The sequence below is a fragment of the Saccostrea cucullata genome, unplaced genomic scaffold, assembly GCF_032062105.1.
Source record: "Saccostrea cucullata isolate Sc308-1 unplaced genomic scaffold, CSIRO_AGI_Scuc_v1 ctg3192, whole genome shotgun sequence".
Taxonomy (NCBI): Eukaryota; Metazoa; Mollusca; class Bivalvia; order Ostreida; family Ostreidae; genus Saccostrea; species Saccostrea cuccullata.
In genome coordinates this window covers 1-17224 of record NW_026941201.1, presented here as the reverse complement: position 1 = coordinate 17224, position 17224 = coordinate 1, and the positions used below count along the sequence as shown (strand labels likewise).

At 34.4% G+C, this 17224-nt stretch overlaps 1 protein-coding gene and 1 long non-coding RNA gene across 2 annotated transcripts; one reads left to right on the top strand and one right to left on the bottom strand.

Moving 5' to 3' along the window:
- Nucleotides 1–3715: 3715 nt before the first annotated feature.
- LOC134257393 (uncharacterized) lies at nucleotides 3716–10628 on the top strand. The gene is made up of 2 exons (XR_009989910.1): nucleotides 3716–3852; nucleotides 9954–10628. It is a non-coding gene; the product is annotated as an uncharacterized LOC134257393 (long non-coding RNA).
- A 282-nt stretch (nucleotides 10629–10910) lies between these two features.
- Nucleotides 10911–16976, bottom strand: LOC134257392 (uncharacterized). The gene is made up of 8 exons (XM_062740017.1): nucleotides 16910–16976; nucleotides 16393–16557; nucleotides 16218–16290; nucleotides 14548–14732; nucleotides 13952–14134; nucleotides 13682–13809; nucleotides 11957–12305; nucleotides 10911–11167 (listed from the first exon to the last, which is right to left on the bottom strand). Exons 1-8 carry the CDS (start codon nucleotides 16950–16952, stop codon nucleotides 11067–11069), a joined length of 1227 nt encoding a protein of 408 aa, XP_062596001.1. The 5' UTR covers nucleotides 16953–16976; the 3' UTR covers nucleotides 10911–11066.
- Nucleotides 16977–17224: the final 248 nt, after the last annotated feature.

The following is a 17224-nucleotide window of genomic DNA, read 5'->3' as shown; positions in this document are numbered from 1 at the left end:
ATTTCTGTTCAAATCGGATGTCAACTTCTTGTTTTTCAGTGCTTCTGTCCGTTTCATACATATTTTTCGTTGCAGTTTTCTCAGATAGTACTCATCGCAGATGCTTCAAAATTTAGTACAATCTTTGTTAAGGCATGCCATATCGTAGGAATCATTTTTATTTACGTCTGATGTCTGTTTATCTGTGCGTATGTCCGTCACTGAACTTGTGTTTATTAACATGATAGTGTATGTTCACATTAGAACGGGGATATTACTAGTGAGTATTGGCTCACAGACTTCTTGTTGACAAACAAGTTGATGAAACAAGAGTATCAGCAGTCTCGTTAAGTTTTCTTAAGTTCTTTGGTCGTCGTTACACCTGTATTGCGTTACTTTGACCCGAGAAAACCACTTACCTTGACTGTAGATGCCAGCTTGAAGGGCCTTGGTGCTGCTCTTGTTCAGGATGGTCAGCCAATTGCATATGGGTTGCGAGCTTTATTAGCATTTAAAAAAGAGTCCGCAAAACTACGCCCAAATAGAAAAAGAGGTATTAGCGATATCATTCGGATGTACCAAATTTCATTAGTATGTATTTGGCCGCCACGTGTTGATGGAGAGCGACCACAAGCCACTCCAGGCAATTTTTCGCAAACCGCTTTATCAAGCGCCTGCCAGACTACAGCCAATTCTGCTAAAATTACAGCGTTATGACCTCGGAGTTGTATATAAACATGGGAAATGTTTTTGGCAGGTACCCTTAGCCGTGCATTCCTTAAGGAAACAAAGGAAGAGATCATGCCTGATATTGATGTCAACTCTCTTGCATACTTACCCATGACACCAGTACGAGCGATTTCAAAACTCTCATGGCGGCTGATTGTTTTCGAAATGTTGTTTATGTTAGATTTTAGGGTCAATAACGGCGATTAAAAAGGGGACTGCACCAGAAATCAGGTGGGACACATCAACTGACATGAACTGAGTCGCATGCGTTTGTTATTTTCACTAAATGAAGCGCCAGAGCAGAAATCGCCAAATACGCGTTGCATTCCTGTCGCTTCGCTCGCGAAGCTCACAGGTTATGTTTACATTGGTTTATTCTAAAACTGCCGACTCCTGTGATGTAATATATTAAGAATGATCTATGTACAAATTAATTGTCTTATTTTATATAACCGGATGTCATTACAATGCAAGTTGTGTTCTACTACCTACACGAGTGTCTAACTTTATATCTGTAGGCATTTGAAAAATTTCAATTGTTTAAAATCCATGCTGATTGAGATGAAGGTTATTTAATCTGCTTTTTAATAAGAAATATTCACTAGTGTTTATTACTAAAACAAAACGATTCTGTGATTATATGATATATAAATGGTGTGCATATCAGTTTATATTATTTTTGTTGAATTCAGTTAACCCCCCCCCCCCCCCCCCCAAAAAAAAATAATAACTGAATATAATTATGAGGATAGATACCTTCCAGAAATATTTACATGTACAATAAAGTAAAACGCCACAGAAAAGGGGTCCATTAAGTATTGCTTAAGTGCACTTCCTTATGGATATATTTCAAGTTTTTATAATAAATTAATAAAGTAAACGTAGCGGTCTCATCCCTAAACAAGGAAATAAACAATTATTGATCGTCGCAAGTCTATCGGCGAGCACGTTGAATTGAAATTCTCTATATAATAAAGATATCCATCAATGGCACTTAATGCCGAACATAAGTTGAGATTTAAGAGTCAAAATCAGCAAGCATCGAGCATTTAGTTAAAAAATGTGGAAAGTGGCATAGAAACAGATTTGGTTAAAACTCATATATAAATTTTCAGAACAAAGGGTATAATAGAAAAAAGCAAGCCAAAAATAATTTTTCGCATTGTTGCTATGGAAACCACGCGCCTTTCAAATAGCGTGTTTTGTACTTTATCATGACACTTGAATTTATAGTTAAACAAATATTTTTTATTACTAGTCATTAGTATCGCAACGGCTCTGGAACAAACGATTTTTCCACTGCCCTCGCGGGGTATGGGTCCAATTTTGTCTGACATGCGCTTCTTTCATACAAATTGAAATCATTGCTTCTATACAGACCACGTCACTGTCATACAAGGTCAGTCGGTAGAGCGCTCGTTCCGTGGTCGTAAGGTGGAATCCCGACTGCGACTGACCAAACTCGATAAAAATATGTAGCAACAGTTCCTTCGCCATGCGCTCAGCACGTTGAATTGAAATTCCGGGTCCTTCCGATGAGATCTTAAAAACCGAGGCCCCGTGTAAGGACAGGCGTTGGCATAATAAAGATATCCATCAATGGCACTTAATGCCGAACATAAGTTGAGATTTAAAGCCCTTTCCCTGTTCGTGGTGACGTCTCAATATAAAACATTCTCGAATGGGACGTAAAGCAATATATACTCATTTGACCATGTCAGTCTCACGGAAAATGACTGTTCAAATGGGATGCCTAGTTACGCTTTTTATACACTTTCCCTGCCCAAGAAATATCCAGGGATCCGTGTTTTATGCCGTGTTTACTAACTTTGCTTTTCAACTGATTGAGAAAGATAATCAGATCCGTAAGCGATACATAACAAAACCATTATACCATTTTACTTACAAATAAATTAATGTTGGAGGCATTTCAATAGATTTCGCACATCATGATCTTTTTTTTAGCAAGTGCAATTACAAAGCCTGGTGAATGACTGATATGTTAGCAATGACTGATTTTTTTTTATCATCGTCAATACGGAGAGCTCAGGATGGGTGTGTCGAGTCGACAAGATCTGATTTGTGTTCTTTTTGTTTTGGTTGTCTCTTTTTACAAGGCAAACAAACCCTGAAATTTAAAAAAAAAATCATTATTGTTAATTTTTTCCCAAATATAAAATTCCTTTTGATCTTGTATTATTATAGTAATAAAACTAATTCTAAAATATCGCAATGCCAGATTTTTACACATTTTAACCATTTGTAACTTTTTTTCTCTTTCTATAAAACTAATTAAAACTGATAAACATATGTAACTTTTTTCAAAATTAATAAGCATTGACGCCATAGTTATGAAAATTTTAGAAATTTTGTTTTTCTAACAAAAAAAAATACAGCTGGATTATATAAGGGAACGGCATTTTGATTTATACTAAGAGGGGATGGCTGGAAGATTTCGGAAATATATATAACCTATCCTTGAAAATGTTGAAACCTTTCCTCAACTGACAAAAAAATATATAATCTGTCCATGACGAGTGTTGTTACCCCCCTCCACGATTTTATTTTGGACTTAGTGAAGATTAAAATAAATAATCTGTTCTTGATTTTATCAAAAATAAATAATCTGACTCGGAAAAATTTGCCAGCGACCCTCCCCCTCCACCTTCAAAATTAAATGGTCGTCCCCTAATTAAGGATTTCGAGTAAAAGTGTGTAATTCATTTTTAATCAAATCAAAGAAAGAATTTTTTTCAGAGTATCAAAACCCCAATGCAATTAAACAAATTCATTTCTTATAATATTAAATTTGAAAATTCATATGAAATCTTGAACATCACCGTAAAACATCATTCTGCTGTGCCAGATCTGTACTTCAACGAAGCCACAAACAGTCTTACAGAGAGTTTTTTCTTTATCTTACGGTACCAAAGCTACTTGGAAGCAGATAATGAATATATATTGCTCATTTATTTGTAAACCTGAGAGAAATCAAAGTCGTTGCTTTTGGAAAATGTACATTTGGATTGAAAATCGATACCTTGGTTATGTCCATGACAGACGACAGTTCCAGTGGCATTTCAATACGATTTCTGGCTCCGGCTGGTAGATTGGCTGTTGGTTACTAATGAAGATGTGCGCAAGGTAAGTTCCTATACATTTTTATACATTAAATTCTCTTTTCCCGGCGAGTAAAATGTATTTTCGATAATTTAGACTGGTTAATTTGTTTGTTGTTGAAGGACAGGCGATAGGTTCCTCTATAATATATTTGTTCTTCAAGATTTTTTCATTGTATTGCTACTTTTATTACCATATTTACTCGCACAGAATTGAGGTATGCCTACCAGGAATTGGTGGAAGAAACCAGAAGATGATGTTTCCTATATTATCCATTTAAAAAAATCTTAATTCTTCCAATATCAAATTTTTTAGTGTTTCAATTTTTTACAGACTATAAGGAACCAGTTATGAAATCAGAAGATTATTAAAATTTTTAATATTTTCATACATTACGAAAATATACAAAACAGATAATTGAGGAAGGTATCGACTGACCTGAAAGTAAAATATTTGTTTTAAAATTACTTTCGGGTTTACTTGCCTTAGAAATGCATTAACATATGTATTGATGTCGCCACAAACTGGTCAGTAAAAATTGTTATTCCACCAACTTAAACGTTTGTTTATATAGTATTAAGTAATTGGACAAAATATCACTGCCAATTGTCATTCAAGCTACTTGTAAACTTATTTATAGCTCACCTGAGCAAAGAAGCTAAAGTGAGAATTTCTGATCCGATGCCGTTTCTCTGTTCGTCCGTCTACAAACTTTTTACATTTTCAATGTTTTCTTTTACAGCACAGAGCCAATTTCAACCAAACGTGCTACAAAGCATCCCTGGGTAGAGCCATATATTCAAATTAATTCAAAAAGTAGGAACACAACCTCTTCCAGCATGTTTTACGTTCCGTTCAAGAATTTTTCACTAATGTAGAAACGTCACCATATACCGGTGAATGGCTTCAAGTGTAGACCTTTACTTGGCGATAAGAGTCGTTGCGCAAGGGTTCTCTATCGTGCCAACACCTATCGTGACACAGGGCCTCGAGTTTTAAGGGGAGCAGAGAATTTTTTTTTTGGCTTACCTGAAAAAAGTTGACAAGCAAAGGGGAGGGGGGATAGGGGCCAATTTTTCAATGCCAACTTCTTTCAGTACCAATTTTTTGGCATTTAATACTACACTTCCCTGATATCGGCTTCCTCTACTCTGAAGTGAGGGGAGCAACTAGCCTTTCAATGAACATTTTGAACTGTAAAAGTAATGTTGGGAAAAAAAGTTGGGGGAGGGGGGGGGGGGGTAGGCCCCCTGTTGCTACGTGCCTGCAATGGGGGATCATAGAAATATATTGGAAAAACATTCTTGAAATCATTCTGAAGAACAGCACAGCCATAATTAATCATGAAACGAAAACATCTTCAGGTAGTATTGATTCAAATTTGTTTAAACCATGACCCCCTGGTGTAAGGTGGGGCCCAGTGAGGGATAGAAGTTTTACATAGAAATATAAAGAAAAAAATCTTATTCGCTATCATGATTATTCTTATTGAAATAGAACCGTCCTGGGTAGTGTAGACTCAAATTTGTTTATATTGTGCTCCGTACAGATAGATTGGGGCTACAATAGGGGGGGGGGGTCAAAGTTATACATAGGAATAATTAAAAAGGAAAACAAATAGTCGATGAACAGTATATGTACTGACCAAAGGTTAGCGTTGTGGCCCATGGGCATCTTCGCACGCCTTTTATATTCTGACAAATAAATTTGAATTTGCTCTACATTGAAAATATTCGCCCGCACAGTGCAGTGGTAGAGCTTCTGTTGTAAAGTCGCAAAGTAAGGAGTTGATCCTTACGTCACCGACTCGAATCCAACTATGGGACTTAGAGACCGTACACACCTATGCCCGTTTCGCAGTAGACGCAAAAAGATCGCTCCCGGGTGATGAGTATGAGTTGTGGTTCCTTCATGAATAAAAAAAGTTCTCAAAAGGGACGTTAAATTACAAACATTTTTAAAGTAATGTTTAATGCAAGTCTCTCCCTCCCTCTCTCTCTCTCTCTCTCTATCGTTAACTGAAAACTAAAAGCTTGGATTCATTAATTAGTTTGCAGAAAACGGATCACTTTTATGTATTCATTTGAATCATCATCCTTCAGACCTCGAAAGCACAGCTATCGTTTCAATTGACAATGTTGGATTTGACAGTTATTCTAATCAGTCAAGATTTCCCTTAAATGTATGGTCAGATATTTCTTACCAAGACTCGAGTGGCAAGGAAATGGCGACTTTCCCTTTACTTAGTTAATAGTTTATTTCAATCATTTTAATTCCTTTCCTGCTTTTGAAAGTATAGTACTGCCTTATTTTTATGGCAAGCTGCTCTATGATAAATATATGGAGAAGAACGAACAGTATTCAAGTATTTTGGAGCAGAGCAATCACGGACATATATTAGAAATGCTTTTTTACCAACAAAAGAAAAAATTGATTTCATGATTCATATAAAGTAGAATTTATCGTACTCAAACTATTACTAAATGATAAGCACTAGACTTTTAGAGGATTTTCAAAGACTTCTAGATATATTGCTAATATTTCATACACAAGTAGTTTGAATGTGTACTTCTATCCGGTATAGTTTTTAATCGTCAATGCTTAAATGTTAGATAACAGAATCAATCCAAATTGCACATGTCTGTCATTTAATTCTGCATTAAAAGGTTACTGCTTTACAATGCACTGAAGTAAAGTAAAAGTCTTGTTTCTCTAATATAAGAATATCTATCAAGCCAATGACCCATGTTTAAGTGTGTGTTTAATGTGAAATAATGAACTTAACTTGTATGTAGTTTGATTGTGACTGAGATTCAGTAGTTCTTTATAATGAGAATAAACCATGCATGTAACGCCTATGCATCCTCAGGCCAGAAGCAACAACGTATTCTGACAATTGAAGGTTTACGTCTCAGTGATATTAGTGGTATGTTTGATGCAACTTGTAAAAAAAAATCGATAAACACACATATAATAAAGCCAAAACAGGAAAACCGTAAATAACCCTTCTGTATGAGATAACTAGTTCTCGCTGGAAATGATAGTCAAGCAGTAGTTGTGCTGAATCCATTTTACAAGATTAAATCTTGAGCCAAATAACCTTTCATTACTTTAAAGAGAGAAATAAAAAGCGAAAAGAATAATTTCGCCCTCAATTTTCTTTTCCCCATAACATTAAAACATATTTACAGATGAATAAAATTAAGGCAGGGATAGCAACAATTAATCATTTAATCGATTCAAACAATTGCAATAAGCTATATGGATAATAATTTGATGAAACAGTTCATTCAACAATTTGGATAAGTGTTTGAGGTCTATAAAAATCAATATTCAGGCAATTATTTTCACTGAAAAAAAATCTTCAGTTAAAAATTTAATATAAAGCAATAAAATTATTTGAAAATAATGTCACTTTTCTAAAGAACGAATCTTCATAACTCTGCTTTCTCGCCCCTTTTTATATGCAGAATTTTACCTTTTCAAATCATAACATTGTCATTTTATAGCTAAAGCCTTCAAGCATTGTCTGTATAGATACTCATAAATATTTTTTGGGGAAAGAAATTTTCCAAATATACATGAAATTGATTAAATAAAATCGTATACTTCACTGTAAAATCCCCGCTAAGCCATTACAGCTAGGTCATTGTATTATTTGAATGAGAAGGCGGAGCGTCTATAAAGCGTGCGATTTGTGTGAATTAATTAGTGTGTGTTCGAGATGAATTACTGACACATAAAAACCCTCTCATGTTGTGCTAGAGACCGACAACATATGGAACTTGGCACACAAACAGACTTCACCGATACATGTACATGATTGTTTATATTGGTTTTTGACTTTGTTGAAGGGTTTTGTCTTGGCTACTTAAATTAGAAATTTTTTATTTAAAATACTTGCAAATTATTATTCCTTCTACAATTTTTGTTTGACTTCAGTACAATCTTGCACACAAGTAAACTACTAAGATATATATTTGTTCCCCGCTTGAAAAGTGGGGATATTAATTTGGGTTTGTCCGTCCGTCCGTCTTTCTGTCTGTCTGTAACGCTTTCGTTTCCACATGATATCTCGAGAACCCTTTGAGCTTTTGCAATGAAATTTAGCATAGCAACCCCCTATGGACTAAAGAAGAACCCTATTGATTTTGAGGTCAAAGGTCAAGGACATAAATAAGCAAATTCTGTCTGTTATAATACTTTTTGTTTCCACACGTACGATATCTCTAGAACCTTTTGAGCTATTGCAATGAAATTTTACATAACTCCCTGTGGCCTAATAAAGACCCCTATTGATTTTTAGGTCAAAAGGTCAAAGTTCAAGGTCGTAAATTTACACATTCTGTCTGTGTGTAACACTATCATTTCCGGGCGATATTTGAAGAAGATTTTAAGCTTATTCAATGTAATTTTATACCAAAACTCCCTTAGGACCTCTCTCACCCCTTTTAATCAATGTAATTGTAATTGCGCGCCGTTTGTTTTATTAGTATTTATAGTATTACATGTCGCTATTTTTAGCACAGGGGCATGAGGAGAGTTATTGCGTATAAAACAGGTTCTCGGCGGACTTTATGTTCTAATTACATAGATCTATTAGAACTGTTTAATAAAGGCTGAATAAATCAAACACCATGGATTGTGTAAAATCTTAATACCGAACATGAATATATACATGTATGTGACTTCACTTCTGCATATACTTGACTCTATGTAAAGCGATTCCGTGGTCTAGTGGGATGTTTCTCGCTTCCAGTGTGAGATGTCCCGAGTTCAAGTCCCGGACGGACAGCTTTTTTTTTTTGGAAATACTTTTTTTTCACTAAATAATAGTATTCAGCACGCCAAATGAAAAATTTACGAGGTCTGGCTTGTACAAACTCATAAAATCATCATTACATTGTGATAAATATTCCATATAAAAAGAATCTTCTATACACATAATAAAGAATAAGCAATCAAATCTTTATATCCATACTGGTATATTTTCTTTGCTTCAGTATACATGCATGTATACATTTAATAATTTTACAAATTCAGTGAGGGGGATCCAACTCTCCCTCCCCCCGAACCGCGCATGTTTTACTTTTTCCTTAAGCGGGGGACACAAATTCTCTGAATTAGCTTGTTATATCAGTTTTTGATTTCGATGAACTGTGTAACCATGGTTACTAATAATAGAAAATTCCTAGAAATTCTTTTAAAAGGCAACCCCTCCTATAGTTATATCCCCCGCAAACCAAGTTTTTTTTTTCGGGGGGCGGGGGTTATGTAGGAATCAGCTTGTCTGTCTGTCTTTCTGTGCAAACATGTCCGGTCCATATCTTTCTTACAGAAAGAACAATAGACTCTTATACTTCACACAAAGATTGCTCATGACCTAAGGGTGTGTCATGACCTTCATCCAAGGTAATTTGGGGAAGGTCACTGGAAGAAAAATTTCAAAATTCGTTTCCGGTTCATATCTTTCTTATGGATAAACTTGGTAAGTTCCCATTTCACACAAAGAATGCTCGTGACCTTAGGGTGTGTCATGATATTGATCCACGGTCACTGGAAGAAAAATTTCTTAATTCTTGTCCGGTCCATAACTTTCTTATGGATAAACTTGGTAAGTTCCCATTTCATACAAGAATTCTCATGACCTAAGAGTGTATCATGACGTTGACCCAAGGTCATCAGTGCAAGTTCAAGGTCAATGAATGAAAAATTTTATAATTCATGTTTTGTACATATCTTTATTATGGAAAACTTGAATCTACTACTTCAAACAAAGATGACTTATGACCTGAAGGTGTGTTATGACCTCGAGCCAAGGTCACTGAGAAATTTTTCATAATTCGTGTACGGTTCGTATCTTGCTTATGGATAAATTTAATAAGTTCCTATTTCACACAAAGATTCCTCATGACCTAAGGGTGTATCAAGATTTGTCCTACTTTGATCCTACAATTGCAAAGCTCAAGACTGCAGATTCCTTATTTCGTGACTCTAAAACAGACGCGCTCTAACCACTGCGCCACTCGGGCAACGTGTAATGTATATGAAGTTATGTAAATATATCCATTCATTGCAATTGATGTATATATATATATCCTTGCTGTTTGCGATTTGTTTTGCAGATTTTAGAGAGACATGGAAACCGAGAGCCTTACTTGGAATGAACAAGAATCTCCTAAAGGGGAGACAGAAGACCGATGTACTGTACAATTTCTGTCCGTTTCAAACTCGTCCCTTGTTCAGTCGAAATGTAGTTTGACAGAAAACAACTCTGAAAATAATAGGAATGTCGAAGCAAGAACAAACAACAGAAAACCGCAGAATTACATGTGTTTAGCTTTGATCACTATGCTTTGCAACTGTCCTTTCGGTTGCGCAGCAACTGTTTTCTCTCTCCTGTCGTCAAAGAGTTTCATTGAAGGCAAGCAGAAGGAGGCTGCCCAGAGAGGAAACATTTCTAAATGGATCTCGATCGTTGGACTCGCTGTATCTGTTGTCGTGATTCTGTTCATCATTGTCTATGTGGTCGCCATTGTCCCTAATGTGATCGATAATGCACATGACCTTCTGAACCATTGAAGAGACGGTCAGTAACATTGAAAATTAAAGATGGAGGAAAAAAACTAATCAGTGATGATAAATGAAGGATCATATTTTTTTTTGAATTTGTAAACGTCTCAATACTATTATCTGAAATGGGATTTGTATTATCATTGTTGAAATAATATACATGTAAAAGTATATGAAACAAGATCAGTTTGTCGTTCTGCTAATATTAAAACATATTTATCTAGAAACCGGAATACATTTTAATGCTCAAATCACGCAAAAGCATGCAAGACAGAAAATTAATAATCAACAAGTCGGTTCATTTCCTTTATTTAGAATTAAAAAACTAACAAATAAACAACAATTAAACGTACGAACTAATAAGCAGTTTTGGAATTCAGCACAACGTACCACATTACATCATTCATGAAGCATAAACGTGAGAAAATGTGAGATCACATAAACAAAAAAAAAATATCATACAGCAAATACTAACAGTCACCCCCCCCCCCCCCCCACCCCCCAAAAAAAATTATGAAGCACTTGGAAACACGGTAATTAAACGACAGACAATCTGTCGTAGATTATAACTATTTTTCTTGTATCAGATGAACACTATCGATGCATACTTTTCATATGAGAAAATATATAATGAGTATAACGAAATTTATCACCACGAATGTGTATTATCCTACCACAAACATTGTGTGAATTAGCACAAAGCATGCACAAAATCCCATAACGAAGACAGGAATGCATGACATCGCCACGGACAACATAAACCAATCTGAAAAATGGAAGAAATCTCATTACAAGTTTGAAAGGCATTAAGCTTAAAAGACCTCAGTAAATCATGAAGTAAGGCATTTCAAACAAGGGGCCCCTGGGCCACATCGCTCACATGAGCACACTGAAAAGCTCAATTGAGCCTTCGACTCAGGTGAGTTAAAATATCATGGTTAAAACTTACGATCTGGAATTAAACTTTTCCTTATATTATTCAGAAGGCTATCAACACTTCCAAGACTCAAAATGAAAATAGTTAAAAGGGGTTACTGAGCAAAGAACAATTATTTTTTATGGATTAAAACAGCAGGATGTTTTATTTTTTCCAAAGTCTTCTCCTCGAATAAATAATTGTCCATATTCGCAAGTGTTTTTAAATAAAAAAAAATTTTCCCTCTACCTTTCTAACTACACAATTAGTTTTTTTTTAAAATGCAAATACTGTAAGGGGAAAGCAAATAGATATCCTTGTGCAAGTTTAAATTTATTTTGTTATTTGTAGTATGTAATGAAATAACACAATATTTTGTCTTTCTATATGCGAAATCCATTTGTAATCAATAACAAAATATACTTGATATTCTGATAAGCCACATAAAAACCTTCTTAAACGGGAAAAATGCATAGCTACTGAAGTAATAATGCACCATAAGTTTATTTAGTGTACATGTAGGTGTTTTTAAAAAATTAATACCTTTCTCAATTGTATAAATTGCCTGGCTACATTTAGAAAATTGTTGAGAAGAAAAAATCTTCATTATGTAAGTAAAATGATTTATTTTTTACTTACTTGGTGGTTCATATCCAGCTTCTTTTACCGGTTTCTTCACATTGACTAGTAATATCCCCGTAGTTTTATCTGCACTATCGTCACAACATAATTTTACAATATAAGAGTTAATGTCTTTGTAAGAAAAGGCGGGATTTTCAGTGGTCAAAATGGAAAAGATACCACGTGATGAACCAGCTGTCGAGTTTCCAGTGACGTTAAAATTCGTTGAACTTGGTAATACAGTCTCTAGCAGACAACAAACTTCATCCCCCGAAGGATCTTCCACAATGGTGGAGTAGAGAACAGTTTCTCCACCCGTCTCCTCGGCTACAGACATAGAATTCGGCAGATCTAGTATTTCTGGAGGCTGGAATCGCAAATAAGATCAGGATTAATAAAAAAAAAATGCACGTATATCCCTCTTGATTTCAAATGGACGAGGATTCAACTTTGCTCCATCCATGAGAAATATTCAAAATTAAATTTAAATTTGCTTACTATCAGTCGCATAAACATTTCTTTTATGAAATATTAATGTCACCGAAAATTGACAAAAAAGATTATGTCGACAAAAAAAACGCCTTGATTTGACATCAAAGTCATATCATACCCTCTGGTTATAGTTTAGTTATGACATATGTACATGTAATATATGGAGTAAGAACAGTATTCAAACTAAAAAGTCCATAAAACATTACGAAATAGGAGCAGAGCAAACACGGACGTCAAAAAAATTTAGAGGTAGGATCAGGTGCCGTTGAGGAGTGATCATTCCCAGGCGACTGGTCACACTCGCCGTGAGATCCTTGTCATGATCGGGAAATAACGGAAAATCCGCCGTCAATTTAGAGTGTAAATAATGGCATAACAATTAATATGAAAAGCGTCAGTTAGAAATTGACGCGATTATAAATTGTATTTGGTGACAATGTCATTGTATCGATCATAGATTTTACGAAATGATGAGTAAAAAAGAGACTGCTGATATTCTTGTTTCATTTATTTGTTTGTCAATATTTACCTCGTTTTATAAATTGTACATACGTAGAGAATGCTCTTACCTATCAAATCAACTGAGAGATATAAACCTCGTATATGCAGATAATGAAGGTACATTAATGGATAAGTAAGGGAAGTTGACGATCGATTGAAAAGTCAAATTCATCTGTTTATCGGACAGTTTGGTTGTTAGATTACCATTAACGTCTTTATCAAGTAAAATATCCAGATTTGAAACAGATATGTCGGATCCTGTGGTATCTTTTATCTCAAACTTGTCGGTGATATATAGTATCGACATAAGAATGTAAATAACCATTGTTAATTGACAATACGTCGTTGGTATACCTAAATGTCGAGTTGAAGGCCACAACAAGTGTTTTCTTCTTAAAGTTTTCATATTTAAAACGTTGGACAAATTCTGCTTCTTATGGATACAATAGGTTGTTTTTTTTGTTGTTGTTTATCGTGTCTCGAGAATATTTCACTCATATATTGCTGCCACCACTTGCCGGTGGAGGGCTACAAATTCTGACCTATACTCGGCACCTACGGCCATTGAACATTAGGTAATCAAAAACAAATTTCGATTTTAATTTACTAAAAGAGAAACGAGTCTTTTTATACACTCTTATTTCAATAATTACAAGTATTGTTTAATTGAATCATAAATTCTACAATATCCATTGAAAAGAAGGTGGACTTTTAGGAATATATGGTTAAAGAAAATAAATACAAAATTACCATATTCTGTGATTCTATGGAAAGTGTCACTGTGGCACTTGTATTACACGCATCCTTTGCTTCTACCAGTAACAGATAGTCCTTTTTTTCAGTGGCCCTCGGCATCTTTTTGGCGACTGTTACTTGAGCTGAAAAAATTACCTCACCCTTTGAATGTCCCCGTTTTCTCAGTCTAATTTTTTCAGTGTTCTATTTACGTTGAAAACATTCATTCTATATCTCAATATATATTTTTAGAAAAGACTCAGTCGATTATTAAGGTGATTGTACCTATTTCATCCACCACGAAAAACGCGGCAGAGGAAGTAGAGGAGGGGTGTTGCATGACGGTATATGTCACGTTTTCTGCGTAGTCCGCCCCTCCCACCTCCAGCACCATCACAAAAGAACCTGGGGGTAAGTGGTCTGGGATTTCCGCCGATTGATTGGGGTTGTTAAAGGATATAATTGTATCTGGAGGAAAAGTAAATATTTAAGAAGACTGGAATTTGATTTCACTTATAAAATTTAAAAGAAAAATAACAGTTATTGACGCGTTCATATATAACCCATGGAGAAAAAACTATTAAATTTTGCTGAAAAAGAAAGAGCGTTTTATTTTTAAACTGAAAGTAAATAAATGTTACATGTGTAATGCTTTTGACAATTCTTAAATAATTTTATGTGGCAAATAATGAATTATCAATATTTAATGCAGTACATCAAAAGTCATTTATTTGGAAAAATAACACGCATAAAAGTCTTATCTCAGCTGAAAATGCTGAAAGAAATCGTGAATAGGAAATAATTTATTGGTATTATATTAAACTTTGGAAACTGTATGCAGATCATGAAAAAAGAAGTAAGTGCATTTAACATATTCTTACTGTCCTCAAGGCAAGCTTTAATAGCATAAGCTGTAGTATTTATTATGTTTCCTGACGTTTTCCAATCAAATACGTCCCCTCTCTGTAAAGTTTGGGCCGAGTAAGCCTGGTATCCAATAGCACACTCATCTAAGCAGTCTCCATTTGTGATGATATTACCGCCATCGTTGTCAGCGAGTGAGCGCCTAGAAAAATGCAAAATGACAACTATGTTTAATGCCTGACTAAGCCACGCAAATGTGAAGCCTTGGATATGGAACAAAGGTGTAAAAAAAATTGTTTTTCATTTTTAAGCTAAAGATTTCACTCCATCCCGAGACAAAAGTATGAGACTGACATGAAAAATCTCCACAAATGACCTATTTATTACAAAAAATATGAAAAATGAAAAGAATGGACTGAATCATTGACTTATGATATTCATAACCATTTTCCGTAGTATATTTTAGGTAATTGAAACTGTGTGCTATATGTCCTAACTGCAATTGCCCAAAAGATTTACGGTGGGATTCTTCTCAGGTTTCTGACTAAACGAAATATTTGAAGTATTTGCTATATATTTACATTTAAGAGATTTAAAAGATCATTTTCTCTTTTTTCCACATCACAATTGTACAACTTTGAATAGAAATGATAAACCAAGTTTGAAAATCTAGGAAGGACTATATTTCTGGCGGAATGGTGGCCTATGAAAATACCCTCCATGCTTCTCAAAATTATATTAGAAAAAGGATTTTAGTAATAATTTTAACACAAAGACGAAGTAATTTTCAAATGTACGTAATAACTTGAGCATATGTGAAAATAGGAAAAAGAAATAAATATAGGAAGCATATTAAAATAACTATATTCGAATTAGCCAATATCCATTTTAAATAAATTATTTATGTCAATTTGGTTATATCATTTTATAGACTCTCTAAGGTAATATCTTTTTTATGCAAGAAGAAAAACATATCTTTTTATGCAAGAAAAACATTAAATGTTTTGAAATAAAAGTAGGCATCTCATAATTGGCAACAGTATTTAGTTATTCTTAATATCCAGAGAAAAGCTAACGACCTTTACCTAACCTTCTCTCTGATATAAAAATTTAATCTGATACCATCACCTGATCCCACCTCTGATGTTTCAGAGGTCTGTGTTTGCTGTGATTACATTTTATATTGTTTAATGGACTTTTGAGCTTGAATTCTATTCGTTATCTTCATATATTTCATTAGTAATATTGTCATCTTGATTCTATGGAAATTTAATTAATTTTTAGATACAAGAAATATGAGAAGAATTTCTCCTTAATTAAATAACCTTATTCATACTGATCCACAACACCAAAGTCAGAATACAATCCACTGAATAAAATAAGACAATACGTATGTAGATATAGACCATTACACTAGATTTCTTCTAACTAACTGCTGCGCTTTAGTCAGAGTAATTAAAATTAAGAGAGGTTCGGCTGAAAAAAGAAACATTAATGATAAGCATTAATATTCCTGTTGGAGTGATGCTGGTCCAATCGATTGAAAAAATTGCCTATACTTTACGAGTGGAAATTCAAATGACAAATTTCATTTACAGAATATTTAAACTACGAATGCCCAAGAAAAGCAATTTCACAATCTACGGTTACTGAGAGAAACTTCACCATTGAAGACCACAATTCTTACCATCCGATGACGTCATTTTCAAGAACAGCTATCCTTTCGTATTCCACAACGGTGTACACCGTTGAATTAACACCTTAAAAAAGATAATATTTAGGGAAGAATTGGTGTACATGAATGGGTGTATCTAAATATTACACGAAAACGACGTCTGTCAACAAGTCAAAATTGAAAATACCTTCAACGTAAATTGTGTTGTAAGCAACAAGCTTATAGTTATTTCCAGAAGGTCTCCACACCATAAAATCTATCCATCCAGACCTCGAATACGAAAACTCCCACGAAGTAATGCGTGAGCAGGTGGTTATTATAAATACATAATCTGTCATCAGGTACATCATTCCTAATGATAAAAACAAAATCTGATGAAGCTGCTGCCATACTAGCCAAGCTTAACATTATAGAATCAGAGAAAAGATTCGATACTTTTACCTCCTTGATATAAAATAATATTGCTGTTTAAGTCAAGTCCTTACCTTTATGTTATTCAGTAGTGAACTACTTGATACGAGTTAACATATTAAAAAGTAAAATGTGTATATATTATTTATCATTAAAAAAGTTTCGATTAACCAAAGAGTTAGGTTTCTCTATCCGTTAGACTCCAGAAATACATCTTACCTCCCTGAATGACAGGTTCCATTTTTAATTTAAATTTTATATGCAAAAAGACATTGATGATAATTATACAAAACCTCTTGATCCCCCTGTATGTGCTGTCAAATCCTTTGGGTACATATAAATCAAACTGTTCAGGCATGGGGCAGCTAAAAAGGTATTAAATGATATTTCAATATTTTCTTCATCAAAGGGGGTTTTGTAACCTAACTCAATCATTGTTGTTAAATTAACTCATTTTTGCTTCTCCACGCTCTCTGATTGTCTAACACTAGATCACATGATCCAAGTACACGTATGTTACTTTTTAGTTGTAGATTTTTAAAATGCATAGAGACCTAATCAATGTCTCTTAAATGGAAATAATCTTCCATAAAACATGTCTTTCAGCC

Coding starts and splice junctions, on each gene's coding strand:
- LOC134257392 (XM_062740017.1), bottom strand. CDS start 16,952: ATGTACCCAAAGGATTTGACAGCACATACAGGGGGATCAAGAG. Junction 12,306..13,681: donor CCATAGAATCACAGAATATG/GTAATTTTGTAT, acceptor TTGCGATTCCAG/CCTCCAGAAATACTAGATCT. Junction 11,168..11,956: donor AGCTGGATATGAACCACCAA/GTAAGTAAAAAA, acceptor TCCATTTTTCAG/ATTGGTTTATGTTGTCCGTG.